Source organism: Sturnira hondurensis, unplaced genomic scaffold (genome assembly GCF_014824575.4).
Source record: "Sturnira hondurensis isolate 20B ecotype Veracruz unplaced genomic scaffold, ASM1482457v3 Scaffold0012467, whole genome shotgun sequence".
Classification (NCBI taxonomy): Eukaryota; Metazoa; Chordata; class Mammalia; order Chiroptera; family Phyllostomidae; genus Sturnira; species Sturnira hondurensis.
The window spans coordinates 1,434,539-1,448,608 of NW_028085098.1; the positions used below are offsets into that span (position 1 = coordinate 1,434,539).

The 14,070-nt window shown below is 36.3% G+C and overlaps 1 protein-coding gene across 1 annotated transcript in view; it reads right to left on the minus strand.

The window, feature by feature from the left end:
• Positions 1 to 14,070, minus strand: part of SMCHD1 (structural maintenance of chromosomes flexible hinge domain containing 1) — a 156,031-nt gene that overhangs the window by 94,066 nt on the left and 47,895 nt on the right. Inside the window, exons 16-20 of the mRNA XM_037060710.1 lie at positions 13,358 to 13,440; positions 13,052 to 13,165; positions 6,369 to 6,446; positions 5,963 to 6,082; positions 1,777 to 1,921 (exon numbers count right to left, since the gene is read on the minus strand). Coding sequence (XP_036916605.1) covers positions 1,777 to 1,921; positions 5,963 to 6,082; positions 6,369 to 6,446; positions 13,052 to 13,165; positions 13,358 to 13,440 — 540 coding nt within the window. The remainder of the gene's footprint in view (positions 1 to 1,776; positions 1,922 to 5,962; positions 6,083 to 6,368; positions 6,447 to 13,051; positions 13,166 to 13,357; positions 13,441 to 14,070) is intronic.

The window sequence follows — 14,070 nt, forward strand, 5'->3', positions numbered from 1 at the left end:
AAATAATAAAGGAGAACTTCCCCAGTCTGGCAAAGGAAATAGACTTCCAGGAAATCCAGGAAGCTCAGAGAGTCCCAAAGAAGTTGGACCCAAGAAGGAACACACCAAGGCACATCATCATTACATTAGCCAAGATGAAAATGAAGGAGAGAATTCTAGAAGCAGCTAGAGGTAAGGGGACAGTCACCTACAAAGGAGTACCCATCAGACTGCCAGCAGATTTCTCAAAAGAGACCTTATAGGCAAGAAGGGTCTGGAAAGAACTATTCCAAGTCATGAAAGGCAAGGACCTACATCCAAGATCCCTCTATCCAGCAAAACTTTCATTTAGAATGGAAGGACAAAGAAAGTGCTTCTCAGATAAGGTCAAGTTCAAGGAGTTCATCAGCACCAAGCCTTTATTATATGCAATGTTAAAGGGACTTATCTAAGAAAAAGAAGATAAAAAATATGAACAGTGAAAAGACAGCAAACTCACAGTTATTAACAACCACGCCTAAAACAAGAGCAAACCAAGAAGACAGCTAGATCAGGAGTAGAACCACAGAAATGAAGAACACATGGAGGGTTAGAAACAGGGGAGTGGGAGGAGGAGAAGGGGGGAGAAGGCACAGAAAATAGCATAGATGGTAGGTAGAAAATAGATAGGGGGAGGGCAAGAATAGTGGGGGAAATATAGAATCTAAAGAACTTGAGACACGTGGTTATAAACTAAGGGGGGAGAATGGTGGGGGAGGCAGTGTGCGGGTGGAGGGGAATGAAGGGGGGAATAGAACAACTGTAATGGTATAATCAATAAAATATATATTTAAAAAATAATTTAAAAAAGAATATTTTTTATACCTATGTATTGCTTTTCAGTAAGTTAACCATGGTATAAATCTAGACACTAAAATTACCTTCACTAATCTATGAGCTTCTAGAAGGTAAATACAATGTCTTTATTCACTTCTACATCTCCAGTTAGCAAATGCCTGGAATATAGTACATGTTCAAATCATGAAAGAGGAAATGATTAAAGCACAAGGAAAAAATAGATACAAACAACAAAAGAAAGCATACAGAAAAAGTGGGCCCAGAAAGACAAATATGGCAGCCAATGGAAAAATGAAATCCAACCATCATGCTCATGTTCACGCTCTTTAAACTGATCAAGAATTTCTTCCTAGGCACCACAAAAAGAAGTAATGGAAAATACTGAACCTCCTTAATGACATCACTGGACACACTGTTAAGTTTCTCAGAGCTATTTCTTTGTATAAGCCAATCACATCACTTTAAAGGACTATTAGGTAAAATTCTAAGGAAGGACTCAAATTTGCAGGGAAAGCATATACTTTACTGTTATAGATTTTAAAACAAACCAAAATAAATTGCATTAAGTTAAAAATCTACTAAGCAGTATTTTTCAGTTTAAATGGCCATAGTTTATGAGCAAACAACAAAATAAACATGTTATAATTAACAATGAATTACCAGGAGACGTATCATACTTGCCAAAAAGAAATGGAGTAAAAAAGACAGAGCTATCAGGATTACCTAAACAACATTAACGGTAATTCAGTCAAAACATAAACTTTACCAGGTAAATTTATACATGACCCCATAGTCACAGATGATATAGGCTGGGGGTAAATAAATCCCCAGATATCATAAAAACCTACATATTTTAATGATAATACTGAAGGTAACTACAAAATATTTAAGGGGGAAAAAGAAAAGAGGTAATGCTTAGCAAATATGGACAATCAAATACACAATGATCTCTCAAATTACCTTGCTTCAAGAACGGGCTGAATATCATTTATTAGTTGAGTAGTATGACCAAATTCATCCTGAAACTCCAGAGGGATACTGAATGGAACTCCAACGCGAAAAGGAGAATCCAGAAGACCAAATGAAAATTTCTCTGGCTTACCCTCTTTAAAAAAAAGTAAAAATAAAATTCATTGGTAAGAAAATTCATTGTAGGTCATAATGAGACTCATTTACATATGGGAAATTAAATGATGATAAAGATAAATTTGCACCAAAAATTACACAAATTTATAATCCGCTTGGGAAAATAATAAAGTTAGTTAGATCTCTATCTCATATCATACATAAAAGTAAAATTCTAGAATGAGATAATAAAGAATATGCTTACAATCATATCATAGGAAAAATAGGCAAAACATTATTAGTACATAATAGTAGTAGTAGGCAAAACACATAGTAGATATAAAAAATTTTATTTGATGAAGTTTAAAATATCTCATTAGATAAAATAAACAAAGTTAAAAATCCTATATGAGAAAATAACTGCAACACATTCAACACAGGATTAAAACCCAGAATATGTAAAGCCTCTTCTAAACCAGGTGTTCTCAAAAAGTCATCTCTGGTCTAACAGTTTCAGCCATCTCTGTTAAATAACTAAAAATGCAAGTCCTCTTACAAGTTAGATCATATGGTATTTGCCTCTCACTAATTGGCTTATTTCAGTTAGAGGAATCTAACGAACAAAATAAACTAATGAGCAAAACAGAACTAGATATACAGAATCATGGAAGAGACTGATAGCTGTAAGAGGGGAGGAGGAAAGTGGGAACTGTTTAAAAGAAGGCGAAGAGACTAGTCAAAGAACATATATGAAGGACGCAAGGACAACTGCGTGGGACTGACTATGGAAATAGGTGGAGGTGGGCTGCAAAGAAGAGGGTGAAGGTGGAAAAAACTGGGACAACTGTAACAGCATAAATAATAAAACAACAACAACAAAAAGACAAGTTACCTAATTTGAAACCTGAAGAATGTATAGTTAAGTGTCACTGACTTACTGTTATATGAAGACCCAAGAACCTCAAATCCTTATTCACAGCAAAGTAAGGAGACAATAACTTAATTCACTCTGTAGGACACCCAAAGTCTCAGGAATGGTTGTTATCAAGTTGGAGTGAAAGTGAAATAAAAAAGGAAGACCTGCTGAAGTCTAAGAAACAGTGTCACAGATTCCCACCCCTCAATACGCAAAGCCAGTCGACTGCCTCCCTCAGCCCCAGCAATAGATGGAGAAGACACAGTCTGGGGAAGATAAAAAAAAAAAGGTCTAAGAAGTGAGGCAAATATCACTACCAAAAGTGTCCTAAGTTACTGAAAATAGGAAAATAAGTAAAAGATTATCTACTAAATGTGAAACCCTTCAACAATCTTCCCCAGCATGGCTTCCAAAACATTGGCAGTCAGGTTTTTACCTTCCTAAAAAGGAAGGCTCCACTCTGGGGAATCTGAATAAAGACAAAAAAAACCTAAAAATTTCCATACCATAATTTGCTTGAACAAAAGCTTTCAATGTCCTATTCTCAAATGTGAGCAGCCAGGTAAAAGAGTATCTAATAAGAAAGACCCAAAGTCAACACAACAAAAAAATCAACATGGAGGAAAATAAACCACGAATAAAGAGTTTAAAAGAGTAGCACAGTTGGCTACAGTGTCATCTTGATAAACCAAGGTTTTGAGTTTAATCTCCAATCAGGACACCATACAAGAATCAACAAATGAATGCCTAAATAAACGCATCAATGAACTGATGTTTCTCTTTCTGCACCCCCTTCCTCTCCCTCTCTCTAAAAATCAGTAAATTTTGAAAAAGCTTCAAGAAAAACCACCACTGATATTAACATAAAATCACAGCAGGAAAAAAACCCTTCAATACACAGACTTTCAGAGGCATAGGGAGACATACCACGCCTCCTTGCACAACCAAAAGGAAACAACAACAATTTAAAAATAAAAAACAACCAGAACTGACAGAAAACCAAACTGTAGAGAAGTGTGACAACCAAGGAGTTAAAGAAGAAATGTTCATCCAGACTGGTAAGAGAGGTGGACAGGAAGCTGGGCAGAGAGGACTTGTGGCAAGGCAGCAACTGGTGGACCCAGCGATGCGGCAGATTGCAGACTGGGGGTCCTATATTCGTTCTCAGATAAACTGGAAGAAACAACTGGGGAGCAGGACAGAATGCAAGGGGAAATAAAGCCTCAAACCACTGATGGAAAACATCTGTAGGGGTTGAGGCAGCACCAGAAGAAACTCCCAGACTCAGAGAAAAGTTTGCTGGAGAGACCCACAGGGTGACAGAACGTACATAAACCCACCCACATGGGAATCAGTCCCAAAAGGGCCTAATTTGCTTGTGGGAAGTGGGGGAAGTGACTGAAATCTGGCAGAGAGGGGAGCAGGCACCATTGTTCCCTCTCGGATCCCTGCATCAAATACATCGTCACAACCCACCCCCAGTGAACATCTAAGGCTCCGCCCCTTACTACCGAACAGGCGCATCAGGACAAAAAAAATGGCCCAAATAAAAGAACAGATCAAAGCTCCAGAAAAAATACAACTAAGCAATGAAGAGATAGCTAACCTATCAGATGCACAGTTCAAAACACTGGTATCAGGATGCTCACAGAATTGGTTGAGTTTGCTCACAAATTAGATGAAAAAAATGAAGGCTACACTAAGTGAAATAAAGGAAAATGTACAGGGAACCAGTAGTGATGAGAAGGAAACTGGGACTCAAATCAATAGAGTGGACCAGAAGGAAGAAAGAAACATAGAATTAGAAAAGAAGGAAGAAACAAGAATTCAAAAAAATGAGGAGAGGCTTAGGAACCTCCAGGACACATATAAACATTCCAACATCTGAATTATAGGGGTGTCAGAAGGGGAAGAGCAGCAGCAACAAGTGGAAAACTTATTTGAACAAATAATAAAGGAGAATTTCCCCAAAGACTTCCAGGAAAGCCAGGAAGCTCAGAGAGTCCCAAAGAAGTTGAACCCAAGAAGGAACACACCAAGGCACATCACAATTACATTACCAAGGATGAAAGATAAGAAGAGAATTCTAGAAGCAGCAAGAGATAAAGAGACAGGTACCTACAAAGGAGTTCCCATCAGACTGTCAGCAGATTTCTCAAAAGAGACCTTATAGGCAAGAAAGGGCTGGAAAGAAGTATTCCAAGTCATGAAATCCAAAGACCTATATCCAAGACTGCTCTATCCAGCAAAGCTTTCATTTAGAATGGAAGGGCAGAGAAAGTGCTTCTCAGATAAGGTCAAATTCAAGGAGTTCATCATCACCAAGCCCTTATTATATGAAATGTTAAAGGGACTTATCTAAGAAAAAGAAGATGAAAAATATGAACAGTGAAAGGACAGCAAACTCACAGTTATTAACAACCACACCTAAAACAAAAGCAAACCAAGAGGACAGCTAGATCAGGAGCAGAACCACAGAAATGAAGATCACATGGAGGGTTAGTAACAGGGGAGTGGGAGGAGGAGAAGCGGGGAGAAGGTACAGAAAATAGCATGGACAGTAGGTAGAAAATAGATAGGGGGGAGGGCAAGAATAGTATGGGAAATATAGAATCTAAAGAACTTGAGACATGTGGACATAAATGAAAGGGGGGGAAATGGTGGGGAAGGGAGTGTGCAGGGTGGAGAGGAATGAAAGGGGGGAAAGACAACTCTAATGGCATAATCAATGAGATATATTTTTTAAAAAACCGAAAAACCAGTACCAGTATATCAGTCAAGAGGTCCAGCATCTAATATCAGATGTTGTAGAAAGACAGAGTAGGATATCAAAGTAACTCAAGGAAAATTCTTAGAATTTAAAATTTCAGAAATTAAGACAAAGAAACCCCCAGATTCACCAAATACATGGGTGTTGGAGAAGAAGGGATCACATACAAAGGTCAGGAATCGGAGTAGCTTTAGACTTTACCAGCAACAATGAAAGTTAGAAACAATGATGTCTTCAAAATAGAGAAGAAATATAATTGTCCAGAAGAATTACAAGGTCCCTTTAAGATCAAAATGCTTACACAATTGCCTGAACATCTTTTACTAAATTATCTATTCTTTCTTAATTTAAAATGGCACCTTTAGTATGTAGTTATGCATTAGTGTTTTGCTTACCTTTAACAGAAAATTTAATTGCTTTAGATGGTAGTGGTCTTCCAGCATAAGTGTCTGCATTACTTTCATTCAATACAACTTGTAATTTCAATGTATAAGACCCCAACTTCTGAATATTTTCTGGAAAAATTAAGAAGATATTATAAATCTTCTCAATAGCATAATATTGATATAATGTTTTTAAATTTTATTTATTTATCTTTAGAGGGGGAGGAAAGGAGAGAGGGAGAGAAATATCAATGTATGGTTGCCTCCCATATACCCCCGACCAGGAACTAGCCCAAAACCCAGGTATGCGCCCTGACCAGGAATCGAACCGCAATCCTTTAGTTCACAGGCACATGCTCAATCCACTGAGCTACACCAGCGAGGGCTGATATAATTTTTAACATTCAGAGTAACTCACCCATCTTTTTAAACCAGTAAGGCCATTTTCCTCCATGTTGACTAATATGTGAAATGATTTCTTTATTTCCACTTGAAGCTTAATTAAAAAAAAAAGAAGGATTTACACCTGTGAAACTGAATATAGAACATGAATATAAAATGTATAATAGCATCAAATATTTCTTTTATGCTGTAACTTTAAAAAATTATTTTGAAACATTGAAAGATCTAAAGATATCCCCATGCATGAATAGCATATAAAATTTACTAATTTCGTTCACTAAATTCCTTTATTTCAATTTTAAAAATTATCTGTAAATAAGCTTAAATAGGGCAATAAAAGAATACAGAAATATATATTAATATTAAATTTATTTTAATAAATTTACTTTCCTTAAAAGTTCTTTTCAATATTAAAAGAGCATTTCTTATTTATACAGAGTAATCTCTAAGCTCTAGAGATCCACTGTTAAAAGAAAAAAAGCAAGGAGTAAAAACATTTATATAAATAAAATAGTCTGTTTTGTAAGGAAAGGAAATACAAATACATTGGTTCTTGCTTATAATTATAACAGGAAAAACAGGAAAGATAAGCCAAAAACTAACAAAGTTATGACCTAAAGAAGGTAGAAGAAAACACTAGAGGAATAACATCACTTCTGTGAAATATCCCTTATTATTTTTGACTTAGGAATTACAGTAATGATATAAATGTTTAAAAAACAAATTAAAATAAAGCAACTCATAAACAAAACCAAAATGTATGTCACATAGGTAATATGATCACATTAAAAAGATTATTTTGAGTGACATTAGAATTTTTTTTACAATTTATACAGAGAGATATATTTTAAGTACAGAGTTGCAAAGAAGTCAAACCCAATTCAATAGTCTTATTAGTAGTAATAGTATTATTATTTTGAAATTATTTAAGTATGTTGTGGGATCAAGCAAATTAAGTAATTTCTAATGTTGTAATGAACAAAGACCTGAATAAACACTTCTCTAAGGAGGACATACAGATGGCCTACAGATGAAAAAATGCTCAACATCACTAGCCATAAGAGAGATGCAAATTAAAACCACAATGAGATATGACCTCACACCTGCTAAAACGGCTATCATTAATAAATCAACAAACAACAAGTGCTGGGAAGGATGTGAAGAAAACAGAACCCTGGAGCACTACTGGTGGGAATGCAGACTGGTGCAGACATTGTGGAAAATGGTGTCGAATTACCTCAAAAAATTAAAACTGGAACTGCCTTTTGACCCAGCAATTCCACTATGGGGAATATACCCTAAGAATCCTGAAACGCCCATTTAAAAAAATTTATAACCCACTATGTTCATAGCAGCACTATTTACAATAGCCAAAGTTTGAAAAAAGCCTAAGATGAATGGATTAAAAAACTTTGATACATTTAGATAATAAAATACTATGCAGCAGAAAAAAAGGAGTGCCTACCTATTGTGACAGCATGGATGGAACTGCAGACTATTATGCCAAGCAAAATAAGCCAGTTGGTGAAAGACAAATACCATATGATCTCACTTATAACAGGAATCTAATGAACAAAATATACTAATGAGCTAAACAGATCCAGAGACACAGAATCATGGAATAGACTGACAGCTGCAAGAGGGGAAGAGAGAGGTTGGGACTAATTTTAAAAAATGTGAAGAAATTAGTCCACGAACATTTTTGAAGGACCTATGGACATGGACAATAGAATGGGGACTGACTAAGGAAGTGGAGGGTGGGCTGGGTGGATGGAGAAGAAAGAGGGAAAATTGGGACAACTGTAATAGCATAAATAAGAAAACCTAAATAAATAAATAAATTAATTAATTAATCAAACAACTAAAAATAAATAAATAAGACCCTCCCTATCAAAAATAAAAGAATTTCAACATGAAAGAAATGAAATAAAGGCCTAAAATCAAAGTATTAAACAAAAACCAAACATATCGATATGAATTCATTTTTTTTCTTTTTGAAAAATATTCAGACTGAGATATCAATTCAAAATGCTTAGATGCAATTTCACCCAGTAGCAATGAGCAATGAGCAATACTAACACTCAGACTGTGGCCTCTAAACACCAGTCCTCATTGAAAGCAGGAATAATGGCTGAATCTAGGTTTAGGGTAGAACATGTGCAAGATTCTAGGATAGCCTGAACCACAAACAAAAAAGGTCGCATTGAAGACATAAAAAGGGATATATTAAGATGTCACAGTAGTCAATATGAAAGCACATCAAAATGAATGAAGCATGTTAAATATCTAAAACCCCATAAATTCACAAAAAACATAATTACAAACAAAAATCATTCACTGGCATTACTGTACAGCACAATTATTGACTGGTAATTTGCAATTAAAGTAAATGAATTAAGCTGGCCTTTATGCTAGCTTTTCTATAAAGCTGTATTTCAGAGTAAACCAATGGCCCTAACTGATAGAGGAAATTTCTTCACAGATGAATTCTGAATAATAAATTAGGAAGGAATGAATCAAGAGAAAAATATCACCTTTATGTATACCAAATAACTAATTCAAACAAAAATCATTAATGGATGAAACCACTACATGATGAGTAAAAGGTGAGCCTTATAATCATATTAGCCAAGCAAATTAAAAGACCCATCAGCACTAAAAATGGAACAATTAGACATCATGTGCCTCTGGATGTACAAACATAAGAAACACAGATTAGCTGTAAAGTATTAAAAATGTTTTTAAGATTTTATTTATTTATTTTTAGAGAGGGGAAGAGAGGGAGAAAGGTAAATGTTGATGTGAGAGGGAAAACATTGATTGGTTGCCTCTTACATGCCCCCAACTGGGGATCTGGCCTGTATCCCAGGTATGTGTCCTGACAAGGAAATAAACAGGTGACCCTGCACTTTGCTGGACAATGCCTGACCCACTGAATCAGGCCAGTCAGCTAAGAAGAATTGATACTCACAACTAAACTGTAGAGAAACCATCCAGAATAACACTAGCTGGAGGGAAGGTTTCTAACCACAGACAGAGAGAAGAAACTACTTCACCATAATGTGACTGGTTGGGAGTAAAGAGGTGCACCAGGGCTGGCTGGGCTCCCAAGGACAGCAGTTGAAGTTCTGGAGAGATATTTCAGAAGCTGGGGGTTTTCTCCTAAGATTGGGATCTAAACACCAAGTTGGGCTCCCTAGTCTACAGCACCAAAGCTGCAAAGAAACCCAGATAACATCCAGCTGTGAAAAGCAGCAGGGTTTCTGTCTGCCAAAGAGAGACAGCTGGAGACACAGAAAGACTCTTAAAGGGCCAATGTACAAAATTTCGTTTGCAGCCACTTGCCCTGGGGCTGCAACAGAGGGAGGGCAGAGTAGACTAGAGGAGAGTCAGAGGCTGGTGGCTCTGGGGAGAGAACAAAGGAACAGCTACCAGAATCCCTGTGCTGAGTCATTCCCCACACTGCAGAAGCCATCTTTCTCAGGCAGAGCACTGCTCTTCTAGTGGCATCAGCCTGAGGGGAAGCAACAACCCTGCATGAAGAAATTACTCTGCCCCACCCTGTGGTACTTAAGTGGGACTACTGATCACAGCTTGATTAGAATAAGAGATGATCGGTTCGGTTCATTAGTTTAACATCTAAGGTGGAAAATACAAAGAAGCAACCCAAATGGGTAGACAACAAGAGACCCAAATGAAAGAACAAGAGAATTCTCCAGAAGATCTAGATGAAATGAAGGTAAGCAATTTATCAGATAGAAAGTTCAGAGTAATGATTATAAGGATATTCTACAGCATGAAAAAAGATAATAGAAACCATAAAAAAGGACCAGTGAGAAATAAGGAATGCAACATCTGAGATAAATAAAAACACTGGAAGGAATAAACAGTAAATCAGATGAAGCAGAGCTCTAAATCAGTATTTTAGAAGACCAAGTAGAAAAAAATACTCAGGCAGAGCTACAAAAAGAAAGAAGCATTTTAAAAAAAGAGGGGAACTTAAGAAACATTTTGGATAACATGAAACGTAACAACATCCACATCATGGGAATAGCAGAAGGAGAAGAGAGTGAGCAAGGGATAGAGAATCCATATGAAGAAATAATGAAAAAAAATACCCTCACCTGAAGAAGGAAAAAGTCACTCAAATCCACGAAGCTCAGAGAATCCTAAACAAGTTGGACCCAAAGAGGCCTACATCAAGACACACCATAATCAAAATAACAAGGCTTAAGGACAAGGAGAGAATCCTAAAAAGCCACAAGAGAAAAGCAAATAGTTATCTACAAGGAAACACCAATTAGACTGGCATCGGATTACTCAACAGAAACATTTCAGAAGGAGTAGCATGAAACATTCAAGGTGATTAAAAATAAGGACCTGAAACCAAGGCTACTTTACCCACTGAGGTTATCATTTAAAATTGAAGAAGAAATAAGGAGCTTCAAAGATAAAAAGCTAAAGGAGTCTGTTAACACCAAACCAGTACTACAACAAATGCCCAACACTAATGTATCCTGGAAGCCAAGGAGAATGGACTGGAGTGCACATGTGTGAGGAGTGATGACTTCATCAGTGGGTGGGGTAGACACCACTGAGGGAGCATCTATACTGTATGGCTGTCACATTCAAAAAGCCTGAGAAAGTAGAGCAACAAATCTGCATCAAATTTTGTGTTGAGCATGAACACTGATTGAGAAGGCCACAGTTACGGCACCTGGTAATTGGCAGCTTCATCATCACAACAAACCCACTCATGCATGTCTTGTGCAGAGTCTTTTGGTGAAAAATCAAGTCATCCAGGTGACACAGCCCACCTGTAGCTCAGATTTGGCACCCTGCAACTTCTGGCTTTTCCCAAAACTAAAATCACCTTTGTAAGGGAAGAGATTTCAGACCACTGATAAGACTCAGGAAAATACAACAGTGCAGCTGATGGAGATTGGGAGAACTGTGTGAGGCCCTAAGGTGCCTACTTTGAAGGGGACTAAGACATTATTGTCCTATGTACAATGTTTCTTGTATCTTGTACCTTCTTCAGTAAATGTCTCTATTTTTTATATTACATGACTGGATACCTTCTGGACAGACCTCGTATACATACAATGAAATATTACTTAACCTTAAAAAGGAAATTCTATAAGAACCCTGAAACACCAATCAAAAAAACCCTATGCATCCCAATGTTCATAGCAGCACAATGAACACTTTACAATAGCCAAGTGCTGGAAGCAACCTAGGTGCCTACCAGTAAATAAATGGATCAAAAACTATGGTACTTTTATACAGTGGAATTCCATGCAGCAGAAAGAAAGGAGGAGCTCCTACCCTTTGCAACAGCATGGATGGAACTGGAAAGCATCATGCTAAGCGAAATAAGGCAGGAGGTGAGGAAATTTCAGGGGAAAAGGAGAAGGGTTTGCAGGAACAAGTATAAAGGACACATGGACAAAAACAACAGGGGCGTGGTAATGGGAGGGAGGTGGGAAGGGCTGGGGGGTGGGCTGGGATGGGAGTAAAAGGCAGAAAACTGTACTTGAACAACAAAATTTTAAAAAAATTCTGACACATGGGACAACATAGATGGAATTTGAAGAGATTATGCTAAGTGAAACATGCTACATATAAGAACAAACACTGCATGATTCCATTTATATGAGACATCTAAAACAGTCGAATTCATAGAGACAGAAAGTGGAACAAGGGATGAGGGAGGGAGTAATGGAAAATTGTTACCATAGAATTTCAGGTTAGGATGATGAAAAAGTACTGAAGATGGATAACAGTAATGGTTGTACAACAATGCGAATACATTTAATGCCACTAAACTGTGCATTTAAAAGTGGTTAAGATGGTACACTTACATATATATATTGCCACATAAAAATGTATTTTTAAATTAAAAAATAGAGTTGGAAAGAAATGCATTCAATAGAATACTGTATCTTCAGAATCCATGGACTAGACACACACGTATATGACAGAACAAACTACTTAAAGTATAAAGTGATCAGCCCTGGGTGGGTAGCTCAGTTGGTTAGAGCATCATCCCAATATGCCAAGATTGCAGGTTTGATTTCGGGTCCAGGCACATTCAAGGATCAACCAGTGAGTGCATGAATAAGTAGAACAAAAAACTGATGTCTGTCTCTGCCTGCCTGTCTCTCTCCCTCCCTTCCTCTCTCTAAAAATCAATGAATGAAATTTTTTTAAAAGTAAAAATATGTTTAGGCAATCAAGACAAAAACAATGGACAAAAAAGTTAACAAGGTGATTCAAGATGAGCATTAATACCTAGTTCTTGTCTCTCTACCAAAGAATGGGTCAGGCTTATTATGTAAACCAAGTACTTTTGGCTCACAGGTTCAGATCCATAGTATTTTCTACTTAAGGAGGGGCGTCTTAAAGATTATCTGAATTCCTATTCAGTAACAATTCCTATACATATACACACCATATCTTTACTTTAGGTCACGGTTACCTACGTGAGAAAATTCAGAAAAAAGTATTTCAGAATAAAAACTTCAGAATATTATCATTAAAAACCTCAAATTATTCATAACACACTTAAAATTCCTAACTTTAAAATCCAATGTGCCTTTCTGATTGCTAGGTCATCAATAATTGTACAAAGATATTAAAGTATGTATTACACATTTAAGGACAATATTAAAGATCCAAATTAGTTTGTATACTTACAATGTAATATTACTTTGAGCTCAACCAGAAGTTTCTTTGACCCTCCATGACTTGTTCCTGGAAGCTTTTGCATTGCTTCCCCTTTTTTATTCAGTATTTCAATCCTTAATGCACCTGTTAGTCCAAAGTTTAAAGTAAGAGTGTTTTAGTTACACCCAAAGAATCTGATGAATCTGCTAGATCTTCAAGCTGTATTTTAATTTTTCATGGTCTTTTACATATTAGAAATGTAAGACATGAGAAAAGCCTTTCTTTCAGTATTAAGGGAAAAGCAGATGGAAAGAAGAAGGAAAAAACCAAACATACCAATAGGGGTTCCAGCAGGCCTAATTTCATTTGGCAATAATTCATCTCCTTCAGGCCAAGTTACTGACAATCTATCAGGGAGCCTAGTGGGTAACCAGCATATTAATGTTTCATGATCTGTATCAGTGTGGTCTTAATTAAAAAACAGAAGTTACTAGAAACTTTAATACTTATTTATCATATATTCTGAAAGGTTAAATCTGAAATTCTATGACTAATAATCTAAAAGTTTTCTCCTCCATAACCATCACTGTGGCTACTGAAAAAGGCAAAATTTCTTGTACTAAGAGCAAGGAATTATCCATTTTTCATGATTTTACTATTTGTTTATACTTTAAGTTACCCTTTGTACATAGAATAAACTATTAAGAATAGAAGAATTATCTTGTGAGATTCAGTGAGAATCAAAATGAATGCATCATTAACTATATAAGTCACAAATAGACTTATGTTTTAGTACTTCCTTTTATTTCTTTTGTACTAATCTTTACCTCTCCAAAGTTACCACAATTTTCTTCTTGTTACAAGCCAAAGTTTTTTCTTTAACATACCCTAATCCTTGTGCCTATAATACTTTAGATATATAAAATTTCCTCCTTTTTCTGTAAAACAAATATAGAATTCTGTTTTTATAACAACTCTCAGTTTTTTAATGTTAAGAAGTTTGTCACAGTATATATATCTAGATTGCAAATGCCCTAATTAAAAGCACT